General features: G+C 41.3%; 3 protein-coding genes across 3 annotated transcripts in view; all 3 read right to left on the bottom strand.

Annotated features, from left to right (window-relative positions):
• Positions 1 to 2,324, bottom strand: part of mgat4a (alpha-1,3-mannosyl-glycoprotein 4-beta-N-acetylglucosaminyltransferase A) — a 28,107-nt gene extending 25,783 nt beyond the window's left edge. The window contains exon 1 of the mRNA XM_072396730.1: positions 1,347 to 2,324. Within this exon, the coding sequence (XP_072252831.1) occupies positions 1,347 to 1,440 (94 nt within the window). The 5' untranslated portion in view covers positions 1,441 to 2,324. The remainder of the gene's footprint in view (positions 1 to 1,346) is intronic.
• Positions 2,325 to 2,824: 500 nt separating this feature from the next.
• creg2 (cellular repressor of E1A-stimulated genes 2) lies at positions 2,825 to 7,261 on the bottom strand. Its single transcript, XM_072396737.1, has 4 exons — positions 6,782 to 7,261; positions 5,035 to 5,204; positions 3,401 to 3,514; positions 2,825 to 3,318 (listed from the first exon to the last, which is right to left on the bottom strand). Exons 1-4 carry the CDS (start codon positions 7,184 to 7,186, stop codon positions 3,177 to 3,179), a joined length of 831 nt encoding a protein of 276 aa, XP_072252838.1. The 5' UTR covers positions 7,187 to 7,261; the 3' UTR covers positions 2,825 to 3,176.
• A 1,847-nt stretch (positions 7,262 to 9,108) lies between these two features.
• Positions 9,109 to 14,667, bottom strand: cracdla (cracd like a). Its single transcript, XM_072396720.1, has 9 exons — positions 14,631 to 14,667; positions 14,239 to 14,383; positions 13,995 to 14,130; positions 13,753 to 13,899; positions 12,627 to 12,884; positions 11,440 to 12,505; positions 10,196 to 11,109; positions 9,812 to 9,929; positions 9,109 to 9,718 (listed from the first exon to the last, which is right to left on the bottom strand). The coding sequence occupies exons 1-9, from the start codon at positions 14,665 to 14,667 to the stop codon at positions 9,513 to 9,515; spliced, it is 3,027 nt and encodes a 1,008-aa protein (XP_072252821.1). The 3' UTR covers positions 9,109 to 9,512.
• Between the last annotated feature and the right edge of the window lie 5,052 nt (positions 14,668 to 19,719).

Below are 19,719 nucleotides of genomic sequence, written 5' to 3'. Positions count from 1 at the left end.
CCACTCTCTGTGACTTCTGACTTCTGATCAGCAATTAAGCCCAGCACGTACATAACTATAACTATACCTGTACATGTACATGTACAAGTAATGCTCAGGTGGAGGATGTTGTAATAAAAGTTGCAACTGTGACACCTGTTGCTTTAACCGATGGGGAATCATTAGGTTCTCCTCATTCAGTTAAGGACCAGTAACAGGTCGGTACTTGCCTTTTATTAGTATGAATGGTAATACTTAAAAGCACACGGAGAAGCTTAAAAAGGCTACATAATCGCTTTGGGACACGAATATTTACATCTTGACTGTTAATACCAATCCACAGAATAGAAACTATATCAGTAAGTCACATGTTACTTTGAGATCATTTATTAACCAGGCCTAATTTGAAAACTGACTGGAAACATATTGTGCCATATATTTGTATGGTAACCCAGATGAAAGCCTGAACAGGTCACTTTATGGAACAGTGTGCCCAAAGGCCAAGGGGTCCACGGAGCCAGGAACCCTCGGATTTGTTATCCCTGAAACACACGTCCAAAAGAACAATCCCAATCCCAATAGATTACAGCGGAAGGTGGAAGGCAAGACAAGCGTGAAGATATGCAAAACAAACACAAAACAAAACAGGCAAACAAGATGACTCCAGAAAATAGAATGACTGTGAGGTGATGCAAATGAAGCAGTGAGCGAGGTAAAAAAAAAAAAAAAAAAAAAAAGTAGACTAGAGCAGTGTTCTTCAACCCTGGTCCTCGGGACCCACTGCCCTGCATGTTTTCGATGTTTCCCTCCTCCAACACACCTGATTCAAATGAATGGCTCCTTATCAGGCCCCTGCAGAGCTTGATAACGAGCTGATCATTTCAAACAGGTGTGGTGGAGCTCTGGACTAGAGCAAATAACTAAATTAGGGAAGAGGAAGCAAAAATGACCAACGTAACGCAAAATGTCAAAATGCACAATGATCATAAAGTGAGACAAATGGGACACGTTTAATGATGGGAGGAAACCAAAACTTGACACAAAACAGTGTCAAGAGATGTAACTATCAAAGTGGGACACAGAATTAGGAACAAGCAAATAGAAAGAAACGTAAACCTGAGAAGAGAAGTGAAATGACCACTATAAAGGTGGAATGATGAAAAATACAAGCTAAATACACCATTTGGGACATTTCGCAACTACACATTATACCTGCATGGGTTGTGGTTGGTTTGTGTCTCTTTTGTTCAGGGCGTCTAGTCCTTGGCAGGACGTCCCTTTACATGGGGGGGGGGGGTTACAAATGTGAGCCCAGGGGGCCAACTGTTATACAATCAGTCTATGGATGAGACAAATATTGAACCTACCTCTGCCATTCTGCCATGCCGTGTACCAAGAGAGGCTGAGGAAAGACGTGAAGAAAATGATTGCAGTGGCCACAGTTCCATTTCTGAGCCTCATCTCATTTCAGCGATGCCTCTCCTCGGCTGAGTGTCGAGGACCCCGGAGCTGCCGTGTTGCCTCCCTTTCGCCGTCTTTCACTGCCTTCGGGATGTGGAGACGAGCGAAGTCGCAGGCATACGGACGCGTCAAACGGTACAACGGTTCAGTGAGCAGGACTGAGAACAGCGACTTGTTCACCGGTAGCCGAGTGCTAGGATGTAACCTCAGTCTTGGTGCGTCTTTTCTTGTCGTTTTTTTTTTTCTCGGAGTGGTGAGACGTGCTCATCCGTTAACGTCTTACGGCGATCAGTCACAAGTCAATTATGTTCGTGACAAAACAGTCCATATGGTCGGTTACCGCAAAACAAACGAGCTGCCTTTACATTCCATTGTAATATTTACAGCCACCCTTTAGCTACAAGTTGCAAGTACAATGCATTTCGAGTGTGTGACGGCTGATCCTCCGGGATAGGCTGTTCGGTCTCTGACGGAGTTCGATAGGCTACGCCTCAAATCACGTTGATTCCGCTAACTGGCGACGTATATCGGGGAAGGAAATAGACGGAACAGATGTGTAAACCACAAAGCCGTTCGGTGTAACCATCAACTTTTACTTAATACGCCAGCCGGTCTACATGACGACTGCAACATAGTTTGCATGAGCTAGTTGTCCACCGAGCTAACATTAATTTGAAACGCCGCTGGTTTGTACTGCCGGGGCTCGTCAACCTGCGGTCACCTAAACCAAAGCTTTTCAGAGCAGAGCATGTATTTTTTTTACGGTTTGTCGCCGCGTAATTTCACAGACTGAGCGTCCTTCGTCTGTTAACATAAACCGCGGAAAAAATGTTAACGCCCCGCTCTCGACATACATAAAGCCCAGGCTCACTGTTTTCAGTAAAGAACCGTAACTAACGGCTCTCACCTGTCACGTCAATTTGGAAGACGCAAATTTTCCGGTATTAATTTTCAAAATAAAGTAAATTCAGTTTGAGCTTTAAAAAAAACAGCTAACTTAATTTTTTTGTAATTATTCATTTTTTTATGTCGAAGCTGTGCACATATGTAAATATATATATTTGTGTGTGTATGTATATATATATATATGTATATGTACATATACACATTCATGTGTATATATACATATTTATATATTTTTTGTTTGTAGTGACACCAAAATAGATGCTCTCATACACAGAAGTGATTTTTTCCCCCACAATATGTCCCATTGGTGCGATCGAATCATATTTCAATGTAAAATTACCAGTGGCTTTGAGACACCTTCATTGCACGTAGCAAAGCATCATCTAGTTTTCGACTTGAGCTTTTCCTTAATCTATATAATCTTCATTTGTATGTTTGCCAAAAAAAACTACACAGGTCAGGAGTATTGAGATTAAACTCTCAGATACAATCTCATAAGAAATTTATTTGTTTTTGAAACGGCACACATATCATAGTGCAAACCCATAAAAGTGGTTGAGTGGTTTATTGACTATAAATACATTCATGCATCCAGCAGAGAAAACTGATTTTAACTCTGACAAGCAAGGGAGAACGAGAGTGTGAAGAACATTCACCCTTACTAATTAAAACAGCAAAAAGATTGGAAAAAAAACATTTGCTGGTTCTCACACTTTACCAAGAATTGTAATTGTTATAATTAATTAATTGTTATAATTAATAATATAATTGTTAAAGACTGCTGAAATGATCTGCATTCGTAGGCTGATGATGCGAGAAAAGAGAGAGCTTCAAAAAGGCGTAGCTTTGAAGTAGTCCTCCAGTGGAATGAGTGATACTCCCCCGATCCAGTCCTGTAGCCATACTTGAATCAAATCCATCTTCATGAAGAACCACTTGTGTCCCACTGGCCACTTTGCCATCACGGGATGTCTTTTAAAGATAGAGCAACACGTGAATAAAAATGTACCCAAATGCAGTGGTGCCATACTACAGCTGCAATAAGCGTGGTTACCTTGAGAACATTGCCTCCTTCGCAAAAGCAAGCTCCTCTGGGGCCACCTCCACCATCTTGCCTGTTAGAGTGAGTCGAGCACATCTGGGATCCTCTGGATCATACACCATTTGCCTGCAAACACAGTAGCACATGTAAACCTTTGTAATGACGGTCATTTTTCAAAGACAATTACAAACTTGCCATCATAATTATTCAATTATTTGCAAGAATTTCTGAACTGACAACTTAGCTCCAACTACATAGCAGTTGAGGCTAGATTAAACATGGGCAAAATATGGCTCAAGAGCCAAAGGCAGCTTTAAATGAAAACAACTATAAAAATAAATAAATAAAAGAAGCAAACTGCATTTAACAAAACAGCATTTTTTTTAATATAAATTTTGGGGCAAGTGCAAACAAAGTCTGTATTTTTCATTCGACCCGATTTCAGCAAAAACAAAGCGGTGCCAACTTTTTGGACAAAATTCTTATTATCCATTAGTTAGGCTGGGTTTATGCTCGCCGCTCTCTACGCTGCGAATGGCACAGAGTGCCAAAACTGACATTACATTAAGAGGTGCGCCGGACACTGTTCAGGTGTAGTTTTTGCTGCTCCATCTCTGGAGGATTCTTTACAATCCATCAAAACCAAAGACGGTTCTGTTATGATAAATGTTACACAACATCAAAACTCCTTCAAAGTAAAACAGAGAATTGTAAACTCTTGCGTTTGTGAGTACATAATGTACTAGTAGGAGCCGTGCTCGTGCTATTCCTGTTATGTCGCCACATAATCTTCTCAGCAGCGACACCTAATGTTAAGGATGAGGAATGCAGTCCAGTGCATCTAAAGCGCCAGTGCAAACTGCTGGAGCGCCGTGTTGACGTCATAATTCACCTGCGCATTGACCAGTGCACTCATAATTGTGGCTTTAGCAAAAGCAGCAGTTATGCGGACAGATCCAGACATAAAATGAATGCTTGCGCAAAACTTCCTAAAAAAGGTAAGAAGGTTTTAAGCCAAGAGCAGACATCTAAAGATTTAGTCACGTGTCAAATCACAGGCAGTATGTTAGCTATATTAGGAGGATATTGCTGTGTTCAAGGAGTGCGACACCACATTTTCAACCAAGCACGATATGCTTAAAAAGACTGTATGATAGAGGCAGATTTCATACCGTGCCCATGTTTCAATTTCACTCAGCATGTGGCCCTTTCTATCTTTCACCAAAACAGAATGTCACTCTGGAGAAGAACAAAGGGACAAAATATGGTTCCCAACCGTGGGCGAGGCCAACCAAAACTGCTCAAGAGCCCTGCGTTTGTTGATAATCATACCGTGAAAACATCCAGCGCTACTTCACATCCAGCGGAGGAGGAGGAGGAGGAGTGTTGGCATGGTAATGTGAGGCAAGATTTATTCTGTCACATATGCCTACAGCTCCAGAATCCCCTCAAACAGAGGGCCATGGTCCTCTCCCGCTGTGCTGTCAACGCTTACAGCGTTTATTCCGAAGTGTTTATTATCAAGACCTTCATCAGTTTTCTGCTAAGTTTCATTCCTTTCCTTCTGTGTGCACGCTTACTCCAATAATCAAACAAGAAACCTGGTTGGAAAGTAGTATTTCAGCAGACAGCTATTACACAGGTACCTGCAGAAGTCTCCCTCAGCCTCAGAGAAGGTAAGAGAAGCATAGGGGTTACTTTTCAGGTCCGCCACAGTGTAGTCCATTGGAGTCACGTAGAAATACATCACTCCCGTGCTGTTGTCCAGCGGTCCATCGCTGACGGAGAAGATGTTCCCAAAGGGGAGACCTTTGATCTGGAGGGAAACAAAAAGCAAAAACTGGATGTCACCACACACTCTTCTGACAAGACGAATGAATCCAATGCAGGACCACTGAGGAAGTAGTTTGAGGGGGAAATATGGGAACAACATTTTACATACACTGTCCTTACATTTGGAAATTTTCAGGTCAACAAAGACATAAATCTAGAAATCGTAGTTTCTATATGAGACTATAGTGATCTTGTTAAAATGGCCGTAAAAGAGCTAAATAAATTAATGTAAAAAGGTAAAAGTCTTTTCAGCAGCTAACTGCCAGAAGGACTCCACATGGTCATTTATTTCCCTTATTTGGTTTGGTTCGACCACCAGCTCAAACAACGCAGAATGTGAAGAGCAAGCTTCCCATTACAATTAAAAATCTGAAGATAGATCGATGCTGAATTTTCCCCATCACCGCTCATGAGCTCTTCACCAAATATCTTTTCAAAGTTGCTTCTGTTCCTTCACTTCTATTCAAAATTGTGAATGGAAATGAATCCCTTCCCCTGTGATTGAAAGATTTCCCTTTAAATCTTTTCTTTGTCTAAAAATACTCAAAACAAACACTGGAATGATCGATTGCATTGAAATTCCAGGCAACAGTTCAGTGGCATTTTCTTTACACTTCTCTGAGCAAATGTAAATGTTTGCTCAGCTTGAAAAGATTGAGGAGAAAGACACGAAAAGGAAATGTTTGTTCTTACGAGGCATTTCTCAATGTGCTCTCGGGAGATTGCAGTGGAGACTTGAAATATTATCCCTCACGTTTCAGGGTTATTTCTCTAAGATGACATTTGTTGAGAAGCTGTGCGTCAAAAAAACAGATGTAAGACACCCCCCCCCCCTCCTTCATAGACCCAATGTCCCACCCTTCCCTCCCTAGGAGTGCATTGCTACCCGACCATTTTGTTTGGTTTCACTATCAAGATAAGAGACCAATGGCTGCCAGATTTTCTTAAAGGCACCCAGTTTATCTTTCAGAATATATCCGATTCTTTCCAGATGAAGGGTATCCATCAGTTCTGTCAACCACAACTTCTTTATCCTAAAAAAAGTGGGATACTCTATAATATTTTGCCAATATGACACCATATGTGAGGATAAAATGGTAAACGTTACGCCAGTGCTCTTGGGCTTTCTGTTCTCTATTTCACTGTTTTTGAGATCCTTTCTGAAGCATCTTTGTTTAGGCTTTTTAAAGTAAAATAACAACGGTCGTTTTGTTTAAATGATTCAGAAAAATGTCAGAGATTCATCGTGTTGTTGTTTTCTAACGCTCTGCGCCTCGGGGCCACGAGCTTCTTGCTCGTGGTGACCTTGCCTAATTTGCTGCATAACTGCAAACACCTGTGCGTGCACGTCACTGTTTTCTGCTTTATTTGGTGACAACGTTTTGGGGTGTTTTTTTTTGTGTGTGAATAAAAACACTATACTTAGAGATAAACAGAGATGTAGAGTTAACTTTCTTTTAGCTGTGTTGTTTGGCCTATTTCATTTCATTTATATGCACTGACAATATGCAGGACTCCCCAAGTGCACATTAACTCAAAGTCACCTTTTCCTTTTGTTACCTTGTCCTGAGTTGAAATGGTGGCCAGATGTCCCCAGTCGCTGTAATGGGATATGTATCTAGCAGTCTTGGCGGTCTCCTGGTGCGGAGGAGGAGAGCTTCCGCCAGACTTCTTCGCCGTCTCTAACCGATAAGAGAACAGGCGAGACGACAGCCGAGCAGCGTCGTCGCTTTCGGCCTTGACTTGTTCCCCGGGGGTCTCCAAGCCGTCTCCGAGGACGCTGGCTTTCCACAGCGCCGCACCGTCCACCAGCAACGCCGGGGCGACCTCCTCCGAAAGGTCCGCGTTCTCTACATCCACATCGTTGGAAGACACGACCCAGGACACGGAGCTCCTCAGAGTGTAGCTCTGACAGAGGCACAGGAAGCTGGCAAACAGTGCCAAGGGGAAGCAACGGGACCTCATATCATTGAGCTGGGAGAATGACCGTCCTCGTGCACTCACGCTGTTGTTTACAAACTCTCCTGTGAGTGGGCTTTCGTAACATCAACTTCCTGCAGCGACCTCTACCGGTTCACCTCAGAGGGCGATTTCATAAGCGAGGTGCCGAAGCTTTTGACTGACTCACTGACGCATTATAGTGGAGTAGCTCAGCAAAAAGAAGAGCGTATTTAGGTGACTCGGTAGTTTAGCAGTTTTTTCTTTTTTTTTCTTTTTTCTTTTTATTTTTATAAACACTGGGGCGAAAAGACTTCCTCATCACTTACACGTCTCATGTTACACGAGTCCCAGCAGGAACGTGTTTCTCCTGTGAATCCTGTCAGAAATATGGAGGCGTGCAAGTGTTTCTGTTGGGATAAAACTCAAAACACAAAAAAACACTTAAACTGCTGCATGTCGACGTGGAGTTGGATCCAACTCCAACAGTGCAACCTCTATTTATAACAAAGTGCATACTGGGTTTTTTTTTATTATTATTTTATGCACTGTTATCTCGTGATAACGGCGTATTATCTCGATATAACAAAGATAGTTTTCTCGTGATATAGTATGTGTATTAATACTTTCCAACTCTTCAAAGGTTCTTTATCTGTATATGGTCCATCCCCGGACTGCTGCAATAAGCAAATGGATTATCATAAGCCTCCCGCTATTCCTCTGGATATTTTTTCACAGTCCTTTGGGAAAAGTGTGATGTCTCTGTAAACTATGCAGGACATCTTGTACATCTTCCCTATGAGTTGGTCATTTTTCTGTTGGTCTGCTAGCGATGACTCAAGGCAATATGTTTTGTGGAAAACGGTGATTTTGTTAGTCCTGTAAGTTGTTCTGTTGTCCACTGGTTTATGTGATTATTCCTCCGTCAAACTGAAAAATTATTATAGTCATTAAAGATCTTCTTGAAAGCCTCGAACTAACAAATTGCTCTGTAAACTGTATTATATCAAGTTACGTTATTCTTACTAATTATTTTCATACAAAGCATAGAAAGAGTTCGTGCTTAATCAAATGAGTCTGTAGATAGACTGAATCATTCCTAAATTTAGCATTGGGACCCTCCAATGAGTCCCACTGTAGACCCTTTTCTGACATCTTAGTAATAAATCTAGAGGTGTATTAATGATGGCTGCATTCCGCTTAGAGGACTATCCAACAGTTGTGCATGCCGGACCATTAACCGAGGAACTAAACGGAAAGTAGCCATCATTCATTTAATTTGGCACACCCGTGCTTTTTATGCTATGACAAATCAAAATGTCTGATAGGAAAAGGTGCATTAAACTGCTCTGCTTTCTTCAGAAATAGGTCTAATTGTTACTTGTGGACAAAAAAAAATGCAGTTCTTGTATGGACCATAGGAATTGAATACAATGGAAAAAAAATACAAATGTCATATACCCATTACTTCCATAATCTCCTCTGCAAAATGAATGGCAAAACTGGATAATTGAATGACTGAAGCACAACCATATAGTCCTAAGAGGAAGTCAATAGAGTGTAGGTCTTGGGTATGTACAGTATTTAACGAGCCTAACTTGCACAATATCTGTTGACCAAACCAGCTGAACAGAATTCGACCATCATTAGCTTTTCTTACTTACACCGAGACAAGGGGCATATCATTATTTTCAGATGACCATCAAAAGTTCAGTTGCCCATTCATATTTATGGTAATGCTGTTGAGCTAAGGACAAAGTCAGGATTTGACCTGCAGGTGGCGCTTTAGACCAAAATAGTGAGGAAGTGACACACTGGTCACAGAATGTGACTTTCTCTCCGTCAGTCTGACTCCACATTTTCCACATAAAAAGTCATCGTCCACATTTCCGCATCATTGCAGAGAATCAAGCAACTCTGCGTAGTATAATTTAGTGATTTAATATCTTTTTCTTAACCATAAGCATCTCCAAGATGGATGGCAACAAAAAATCACCATTAGAAAATGTATTATTTAACATTCACTTTTTTTTTTTTTTTACAGAATCACGTTCAACATTATTCTAAAAACACACCTTATCTTACTGTAGGATTACAAGGGATTTTCAACATATGCTCTGAATCTCTCACAGTTTGTCGTTAGAAACAAAACCACGACAGGCTCAAAATTTACCACAGAGTTGAATCGACACCTCTCTCATAACCTCACCCAACATTCAACACATTAACCTCAATAAAGGTAGCATTTGTCCACAGGGTTGATTTTTTTATTTAACATTTTTTTTGGAGGGCATGGGGTCATTCATCTTCTCGTCTTCAAACCCTGCACCGTATGTATGTCTGTTTTCCTTATTCAGTCCATGGTCTTATCGCTCCAAGCCATTGACTTCCTCTTGGCCAGTTCCATCCAGGATGGCTGGCCGCTGTCAGACATGGACTGCAGCACCGATGGCTGTGTGGGTGACGGTGGCTGTGACGAAGATGACCCCACATTTTTAGGCAACCATCTGTCTTCCCGCAGCTTTTCTAGCCTTTCTAGAACTTTGATGGGGCTTGATTCTACAAAGAAAAATAAACAAAACAGGCGAATGTTCACCTAAAACCAATTACATAGCTTTACAGTTATCATTAAGACCAAAGTGTGAAACACACCTGCAGGTTTCATCTCTTGTCGTCCTTCCGCTATTGGGTTGTTTGAATGTATGTTTTTTGGGGAGGAGGGGGGGTCACCTGATGTCTGCGTTTCTATTTGAGCTTTCCTCTGTTCCACCTAATAGAAATACAGAGTTCGAAGATACACACACAATACCTTGACAGTCAATAAACATGACACCAAAGGATATGTAGCAACATGCTGTTGTAAATACTGTCAGAGATTACTTCACTCTGTAGTTTAAGAACAAATGCTTTGTCACTTTAAAATTAAGTAAGATTCAAATATATTTAGCACACAGAGTGTGTGGACCTGGGAAGCCAAACAGTGTTAAGAAGATTAGACACACGTTATGAGAGAGAGTTACAAAGAAATCCCCAAACCTTGAGTAAAGATGGCGTGGCCCACTCTCCCCGTTTCTCCAAAAAGGCCGCCCTCTCGCTCACTGAACCAGTCCAAACTGCTCGTCTGATAGAGAGTGACAGACCCTCTTTTTGCAAGGGGCCATCTCTTTCTCCACTTTCCAAGGCTGAGTCTGAAGTAGGAACTGCAGCTGATGAGACTGAAGCTGAGGTTGTGGGTTTGAGCTGGGTGGCAGGCTGGAGACCTCGATTGCTCCAAGAGGGTTGGTGCTGGCCTGAGGAAAGGTAGGACTGCGCAAGAGATTGTGAGGTGTTCTTTTGTGCAAGCTCAGATGTGGTTGTTGTTTGTAAAGAAGTGCGTACGGGAGACTGAGTGGTCCATGGGATAGTCTGAACAGTTGGGTGAGACGCTGCATGTGACACAGACTGAGTTGTGTTTGGCTGTGACTGGTCCTCGGTGATTTGTTTCGACATCTGCGATTCTCTTGACGTTTTTGAGTGAAGAGGAGACGTCGCTGCCCTCTTCTGTTGCATCGATGGGTTGACAGACTGTGCTTGAGTTCTGCTTTGAAATGATTCTTCTATCACCGTATGCGCTGGTGCTTGATTTGCAGTCTGCAGCATCCCAGTCGCCTCCGTTTGATTTGTGGGCTGAACTTGTGCTTGAGGTTGGGCAGCGGTTTGCACACCTGTAAAATCTCTGGGGAATCTGCTAGTGAAAAGTTGTTGGAGGCTCCTAGTCTTTTCCATTGCCAGACTAATCCAGGATACCTCGGAAGAGGATCTTTGGGGGCCAGGCTCAGGCTCCTGAATTGTAGTTTCTGCCTCTTTGGGGTTTGAAGAGCTTGTTTTGACTTCTGTGAGCTTAGTTTGCAGACTGCTGGAAAGGGGAGTATTATGCTTGACTGGAGGGGAGATGCCTGATGTGACTGGATCTGAGGAGTGAAACAAGTCAGTTAGATATGCTTGGCAGCGCTGTTAAAGTTAGGGCAGTGTTTTTAATGAGTACAAAGTTCACCTGTGATTAGTAAAATCTTATCTTTCTAGAGTGATTATTTACCATGTGGGACCTATCTTGTTTCACAGATACAGCATGCATCTGTGCAATGTTTAACTTTATAGGGCATTGAAAATATGGCTGTGAGTTGTGGGATAGCAGCTTAGTATTTATTTCTGCAATCTGTGGTATAGGGTTAGGATATAGAGCGATACCTTTGTGTAATTTCTGCAAAAGTGTCAAAAGTGAAGAGTTATCACAGACTCACCTGTTGGTCTGAGCGCACAAGACTTGTTTGCTGGAAGCTTTTCAGACATTTGTTTGGCATTGTCACTTATTTCCTGTATTTTTTGTTTGTCACCTTGCTCCTCACATTGCTCTGTCTTTGAATGACGGTCAGAGGCGGTTTCAGACCGCAATTTCAGCGACTGAGATGTGGCACGCAGTCTAATGCCAAATGCTGTCTTTCCTTGCTCCTCCTGGATCTCTTTTGCTTCCTCAGCTTCCTCTACCGGCTCCTGGCTGCTGTCCACCTCCTCTGCCTCCAGAGCGTATGTATCTGTGGGTACGTCTTTGGAGGGTGTCACTGATTTAACCTTTTTCAGGCTTTCTTTCCTGTCCCATGGAATGGCTGACCTCTTGGTTGGCGCTCCCTCTTGCCTGAGTTCTCCCACAGCATACGGGCTGCCTCTGCGTAGTGCAAGTTCCTCTTTTTCCCTCATCCTCTTCTCATCTGTTTCGTCAGTCGCCTTATGCCTAGCTTCAATCTTTCCAAGCTCTCCTAAAAAGCTGCCTGATTGAGGTCTTTCCCAATCTTGTATTTTGGAAGTGTTGATGGAAGAATGGAAAGAGCCAGATCTAGCAGCTGGTCTTATTAGTCCTCTTGTGATTTTATCCTCACCACGAAGGTGCTGGTTAGCAGATGAAAGCTCGGATGCCACCACTGAGCCGAGGGTAGTGGAAAGCTGGTCAGGGGAGAGTTCAGCTGTTTCAGCCTTATAAAGAGTATTTGTTTCATCATGGAACACTATGCGTTTCTCCAAATCTGACTCTTTTTTCCCCTTTATTTCAGACTCCATGAAGGACGAGTGTGGCCTTCCACTGGACACCGGATCCACGAGGCTGGGAGACTTAACCCATTGTACCTGGGAGGCTCCTATCCCAGGAAGAGCCTGGTTCTGATGGGCAAAACTTTGGCTGGATAATTTGGGTACTTCCTCCAATGTGACCGTCTCCTTCTTTTGAACAACAAGCTCCCGCTTTTGCTCTTTCATAGAGTTTTTCATTGGGTAGTCGATGTTATTAAGGGTGTGCAAAGGAAAATCAGACTGACTCTGCAAAATTGAAAAAAATTACTAAAAGTGGGAAAGAGATTTAAAAAAAAAGAGAGCAATCAAGTGACATTTGTGTTGTCTTCATAAGCAATAAGGCAGAGAAACAGATATGGTCTCTCACCACAGATGAGGGTTTCTTCTTCATGCTGGCCCTCTGGTTTCTGGGTTTAATAGACATCCGGTGGCGTGCAGCAGAAGTATCTAAGCAGCCGGGGAATTGGGCTGGAGTACCAAAGTCTGATGGAACCTCGACATTAGAAGAAGAGGAATTTGGGGGGCCAGAGAGAGAAAAAGGACGGGATTGAGTTGGGGGGAGAGATTTGTTTGGTGCAAATTTGATGGTGGGGGAAAGTGAACAAGAGACTGGCTGAGATGTTGTCTGAAAAGAAAAAAAACATTGATGCGATGTTATCGTAAATAAAGAGTCAACACCATAACTCACAAAATGCATGTGTTACAGTCAGCACATTTTCAGTATTTACAGTTGAATTAATTAGTTGTAACTGCCACCAGATGATATCTTTTTCAGGTGATGACCTTGCTTATTTCAGCAAGTCATTGTCCACAATCTGCAGGTATTACATCAAGGCTCCGTAATAAGAGCACAGATACAAAACTGACATGCCTACAGTCCAGACCTGTCACCCACTGAAAACATTCGTGGTGTTATGAGGCAAGATTTATGGCAAAGGAGACCCTGAACTGTTGAGCAACTGAAATTATCATGAAACTGAACAGTTTCGTGCATTTGGCTTTCAAAAATGCATTAAGTGGCCTCTCATCTTAACATGGTGGTAAACGCTCCCCTCCTTAAGCTCTCTTGCCATATGTCAAGCATCAAATTCAAAATGAGCAAATATGTTCCAAATAAAAGTAAAATGAATGTTTCATATGTTATATTAGTACTGTTTTCAGTGAAATATAGAAGCTAAGTAATTTGGAAGTCTTTCACATTCTCATTATTTACATTTTACAAAACATCTCAGCTTTTTTTAACTAAGGTTGTAAATAAAAAGGCGTAATGCACCATTCCACGGAGTGAAATATTCCATCATAAGTAGAAATGTGACCACTGCAGTTTATTTCAAATCAAACCCACATTGACCCTAAATCCTCAGCATATGTGCTCGACTTTTTAAACAATATATTTAGAGTATAAAGTTAAAAATCCTGCTGTTTTAATGACTAATACTTTTATATTATTTTAAATAGAATATTTGTGACTCTTGACTGGGATGATAAATCACCGTGGTGAGGGTGACATCCTCTCCTGAGGAATGATAAGAGCTGTGGTGAAGGCTATCCTCTGAACGACTTCCGACTTCCTCTGGATTTTTGACTGGCAGGAACATGGCTGGTGGCCCGAAATGCATTTTCTGCAGCTGAAGCTTCATCTATGACAGCAGGGCACAGAGTGACGCTTTTAAATGAGTCCCAGTTACCATAATATCCTCATTCAGAGCACCATGCCGAGAATAAAAAGCCATACCTGCAGAGCTTTGATCTTGCTGTGAACGTTCTCTTGGGACAAAACCCTGCCTGGTTCATCGTCTGTCTGAGCCTGAGCAGCCAAGAAGATGCTGTCGTGGGACAATGCTCGGGATCCCATCAGTCCCTCGGAGCATCTGAAGTGGCAAAACAAAATAATATTGAAGGCATGGACAAATAACTAAGGATGAGAAAGTGCTGAGACTTAACATTTGGACATTGATTCCTGTCATGTAGACACTCACGCCAAATTCTCATCTGAACCGAGTTCCTTTCCTGCAGTTATGTCACTGGCTGACTGGCTGAGTTTGGGGTTTTCCTCTGCACCTGTTCTCTTACTCCTCCTGATGTGACGGAATTTCAGGTACTTGCGCTTGGAATTTTTATGTCCTGACAGACATTGAGATAGAGACAGTTCCAGGTCATAGCAGCTCATGCAGACTTCACACAATCATATCTCCAAATCCTTTATGTTCATTGATGATGTCTTCTAGTGTCTCTATCGGATGTACAGATTATAATCTGATGTTGAGATTGCTTCAGTGTAATTCTGGCATACTCTCATATTTCAATGGCTTATGTGTGTAGAAAACTTGTGAAACACTTTTATTTAGAACTACATGAGAGATAATCTCACCTGGAATGTCATCTGTGCTTTCTTCTTTAGACTCCATTGAGAATGTGCCTGAAAAAAAAAAGCATTCGACAATTAACAGAAGTGTGTTCAAAAGGGTCCAAGAATAATTTTCTCAGTATCTTGCCCTATTCGAATGCTGGTGACTCGATATTATATGATGACCCTGAAGAAGGCCACAAGCTGAAACACACTGGTCAAACGATTAAGTTGATCAATATGTTACAAAAGTTAGCTCTGACCTCTTTAAGAAACATATTTAAAGAGAGAAAATACTAATCAAAAGTGCCTGCATCAACAAAAAAAATGAAGCCAAGAATACCTCAATGATATACGCTCTGCTTTCAAGAACAAATATGGACGTGCGGTTCAAAGGTTTATTACTGTTTACTATCAAGAACATAACTAACTGTTACTGTAGCCAGGGTGGGTGGGTTAGGAAACCCTATCTTTAAGATCAACTAAACATAATCAAAGAAGGACAATGCACAACGGAAAACTTAACAAATCAAGTGGTGACAAGGAAAAAGAGCATACCATGTTTTGTAGGTTAGAGCAGATTGGGGTTATGAGTTACTCCAAAAGATTGAGGTCATTCTCTTCTTTTGCTTTAAAATCTTTTATTTCCCCCCTAATACCTGCTATGGAAACAGTACTTTGTTTGAGATGCACGAATAAACCACCCTCTATTTGTTCTACCCGTGTAGTCAAGGAGTCAACAGAGCATAACACTGCATGGTTGCCTGATAAGACAAGATGTGTGAGGTTGTAGACAAACATGCAAAGTCCACACTGCACCTCTTGTATCATGGAGTACACCTTTTTTTATATAGGTCCATGATTGTCCCATAAAATGGAATAAAAGTGCCTTATGATATCTGACTAAAAGAAAGGAGTAACGCTTCTGTCCATAAATACATTTCAACTTGGTTGCGTTGTAACATCTACAGTGTATGAAACTAAAATCTTCATGCATTGAGGTTTTTCTATTCACAGAGCTATGCCCTTGGAGAAACAGAGGATAATCCACTGGATTATTGACATTGCAGTGAGATCCTTGTAAGATTTCCCTGCACCATAATAATCCACAACTAGGGCTTAATTTTTTTCCCACGTCCGATGGTGCAGCGCTAAACTCCCCAAGAATCTCACCTAAAAAAAAATACACACACATTCACACACTATTCGGTGAAAAAGAGACAGAACTTACCGAGGGACTACACCAACGGCTCTGCTTCTCTTCCCCCCTGTTTGCCGCCTTCTCAGCACAGAGCGCTCAGCTGTGTCACAGAACTGATGTTTAAACCTCAGGCTTACGTCGTCCACATCTGCAGATACGCTGGCAAAAGAGCGAGAGAAGTGGAAAAACATGCAGGGAGAAAAGAAAGAAAGAGAGAAGAGAAAGGTCACTGCATGACAGGATAAGCAAATGCACGAAGAGAAAAGAGGACAGATGAGAATGTGTGAGAGAGGGAGAGGGAGGGATACTCTATTACATTAGTGGCACACTGTGGCCCTCTGCGCTAAGCTCCTTATAAAACGTTAACCTGATTTTAGGCCTAGAAATGAGAGTAGAGGGAAAAAATAAAGCTCCAGCTGGAAAGAGGACATGCGTACAGGAATTATGGCTCATAGGGCTGTTTATACATCACACTGGGTTGCTCACTCCCCCAGTGAGGCTCACTCCCCATGCAGAGGAGGATCTATGTGTAAGTGTGTGAGAGTTTGTGCGTGTATAGGGGGGGGGGGGGGGCGCAAAAGTTGAACAATTTAAACTACCAATCATGAATTAGCCCTCCTGCAGCTTTAGAGTAATCTGAAATGGAGCTTATTTCTGCAGGTTAAGTTATGCATCTGAACACACCATCAGGCAGGTAATCTTGTCGGCATAAAATGGGCACAATTGTTTAGTTTCACAGCAGGCTCCTCCACTACGACATCCCTTTGGCTTGGTGGTAAAGATTCTTGCTGTCCTGGTAAGTTACTGCCATCGCTAAGTTGTATGTCTAGAAATTAGAATGTCTTCTGAAATGCAATGAAATGGCTTTTTTTTTTATGTAATATTTCAGGAATATGTCCAAAGATGTTAAACAAACCAACAAAAAGCAAGAAAGAAATTGGACTAAATTTTAAAATGATGGGACTGAAAATCAAGATGTAAAATTTACTCTGTGTACCATGGTCGGGACCATTTTCATTAATTGTAAGTAGCACTTCAAACGAGTTACAAAAAAAGAAACAACGTACTCGTGCGTAATTTAAATGGACACTAAAACAAGCTGGAATTTACCAGTGAGAGATGGTTTTACTGCATTAGAAGTGTCTGATTTCTTTTAGCAGGGCAATAAGGAGAAACACACACAAAAAAAGCAACATAAATGTTTGCAATGACTTTCCCAGATTAGCTATAGTCTTTCTGGAATAATGTTCAATGGCAAGAGAAAACTAAATAAAGTTTTGTAGTCATGCAAATAGTAAAATATGGTGGTGATTCTACCATGCTGTGGAGCTTCTTTAGTGCCCCAAAGATATGATAAACTAAGAAATTTAACAAGTAATTTTCTTTAGAATAACACCACAACTTGCCCACTGTCAAAAAACTGCATCTGAAGCAAAGAAATTGGGATTTTTTTCATTGGATCTTTAAGCTGGATAGCAACAAGAATGATCCAAGCACACATCCAAAAACACAAAAGTAGGGTAGGAAAGGAAAACAGTGATGAGTTTTGACTTTATTCCCACTGGAAACCTTTGAAAAGAGGTGAAACATGCCATTAGTATAATAACTCCAGTAATCTTAAAAGAATTTGAAGTTAAATCCATAAGGAACCATCTATAGGAAAGGCTAAAGAAACTTCTAGGTCACAAGTTCTGCAATAATAACTATAATTTGGAATGATTTTGACAAAATTGGTGGATTTTGTGTTGAGATTTTTTAAGAAGAAATTTTTAATGTTGCGCTTACAGTTATCTTTCAATCTCTTATGTTGTTAGTTTGATTCACTTAGGTTTTCATCTGTTTTGCACATATACATTGCTGTATATTAGAACTGCCCACAAATTCCTTGTTTATGCTCAATGTCAAGTATTTTTCTCAGGTAATGCAGTGCTGTTTTACCTACGGTAAAATAAGCCAGTGGCACTACCGTACAACATCCTGCACAGTCAGACAGGACAGCATCCAGACATGGAAGCAGTATCTAGGCCACTGGGCTGCAGTCAGTGAGAGGGAGGGCAGCGGCAGCTGAAAAGCAAACTGCTGCATCCACATTCATGTGTCTGGCTGCGTTGCCCTGAGCAGCTTCGCTGATGAGGCCCCTCATCGCACAAATCCTCGTCTCATCCACCAGAAAATAAATCCAGTCATTGACATCCGCACTACATGCAACAAACAACATCGACATGTTAACACACCACACTGGCATCAGAATCTAATGCTACGCTGTATTCATTCATTTGTTTCTACTCTTCCGCCTCTTGCACCGTTGCCTTTGTCCCACCAGCAGCAGAAAAACAAAGGTACTGACGTTCGTCGCTGTATATGATTGTCTCTGGTTCATGGGATTTTCTGATGGATTATAATTTCTTCATGTCAGTGCAGATGAGGACTGTGCCTATCGAGATTAAGGCCGATATATAATCTGATCTCAACATTGTGTAAACCCAAGAGAGTTACCGCTCTTTCAAGCAGAGTTTCTTGTGAAATTGATCATTTTTTGGCAGGATTACTTTTTTGACTGAGAAAACTTTTTCTTGTCCAAAATTCCACTGCAATCATATTCGATTCATCTCAGAATACACAAGACCTCCAAAAACCCTTAAACAAGAAGTGCCAGACACACATAATCACCACACAGTGGCCTTTTCCATATACAGCTACTATAGGTAAAGAGCAATAGGCACTAATCACATGAGATCTTGTAATATTCTTTTTTATTTATTCAGGTTTTTATGATAATAATTAACTGAGTTTCACAGTGGGTTATTCATTATTGCGGGGAATGTCATGTTAATATGTAAACTCCTGGTCTTAATAACTGCCATGCATCATGTTTTATCTTTCTGAGCTCGAGCCAGCAACTATGGAAAAAACTGTGTGAAAACAATGGAAAACAATGGTGCTGTGCCTGATGATGCTTCAGTTTGGATAAAATGTTGTGAAAGAACACCAGTTGTGCACACTTTTGAAATGGTTTACGATGCTTTTAGAATTGACTAAAATCTACAGTCTGCAAATTTAAATGAATCTGCAAATGTTCCCCTTGACTGAAACGGTTGACGTAGTTAAGTGTTGAAGGGACGTACATTACAGCTTGAACATCTATTTTTTCTGCGACAACTCCATCCGTTGATCAAGACCCTGCATGAGGTCAATAGCTATGAATCAGGTGGTGTATATGTGTGCCTTAATGATGGGAACCATGGTTAAAGAGATGGAGGTGGACCAACATGCAGTCTGGCCAGAGGCAAACTGATGATGAAACAAAAAAATCTTCATTCATCAAACCAAAGGCAAAGAAAAACAGGCAATCTGAAGTTAATAAAGACTCCAAATGAACAAAAAAGAAAAGCCTAAAGAAGATGCATAAAAGGGAAATCAAGGGGGAGGGTCCAAGGACAAACTGGCAGGGACATACTGGGAGGGTTGATAAGAAGATTGAAAACAGGTGAGTATTTTACAGGAGACAGGACTGACTTGAGACCAAAGGAACGAGACCAAGACAACTGAGGACATCTAGGGGTAATGACAAGAATAGAAGAAAAGTAAAAATAACTAGACTAAACAGAACACACGTGGAATATAAACTCAAATTAGATATGAACATGTACACAATCAGAATATAACCCAGGATGACACAAAATTAGGGACTTGGGAGACGAAAACTGAAAACTAAACAGGAGAAAAACGAGGAAAAACGAGAATACACCTTCGTCACACAGAGGACTGAAGACTAAAGAAGAATAGACAAAGAATAAAGTTCAAACAAAATACCAGAATCCAAACAGAACTAAACCAAGGATTTAAGAAAAAGTCAATCAGAGCATAGAACAAAAAACAGTATTGATCATAAACAAAGTCAGAGAGCTGAAT

Source organism: Leuresthes tenuis, unplaced genomic scaffold, assembly GCF_036924035.1.
Source record: "Leuresthes tenuis unplaced genomic scaffold, fLeuTen1.0.hap1 SCAF_12, whole genome shotgun sequence".
NCBI classification, from domain to species: domain Eukaryota; kingdom Metazoa; phylum Chordata; class Actinopteri; order Atheriniformes; family Atherinopsidae; genus Leuresthes; species Leuresthes tenuis.
Note: the sequence above shows the minus strand (reverse complement) of the source record. Positions and strands in the feature narration are given on the sequence as shown.

Bases quoted from the DNA above. Each gene is read 5' to 3' on its own strand.
- creg2 (XM_072396737.1), bottom strand. From the start codon at position 7,186: ATGAGGTCCCGTTGCTTCCCCTTGGCACTGTTTGCCAGCTTCCTGTGC. The intron at 5,205-6,781 runs GTAACAAAAGGA...GTTTCCCTCCAG, and splicing joins CCATTTCAACTCAGGACAAG to ATCAAAGGTCTCCCCTTTGG. The intron at 3,319-3,400 runs GTAACCACGCTT...TATCTTTAAAAG, and splicing joins AAGGAGGCAATGTTCTCAAG to ACATCCCGTGATGGCAAAGT.
- cracdla (XM_072396720.1), bottom strand. From the start codon at position 14,667: ATGGAGTCTAAAGAAGAAAGCACAGATGACATTCCAG. The intron at 12,506-12,626 runs GTGAGAGACCAT...TCAATTTTGCAG, and splicing joins AGAAGAAACCCTCATCTGTG to AGTCAGTCTGATTTTCCTTT. The intron at 9,719-9,811 runs GTGTGTTTCACA...TTTTCTTTGTAG, and splicing joins ACAAGAGATGAAACCTGCAG to AATCAAGCCCCATCAAAGTT.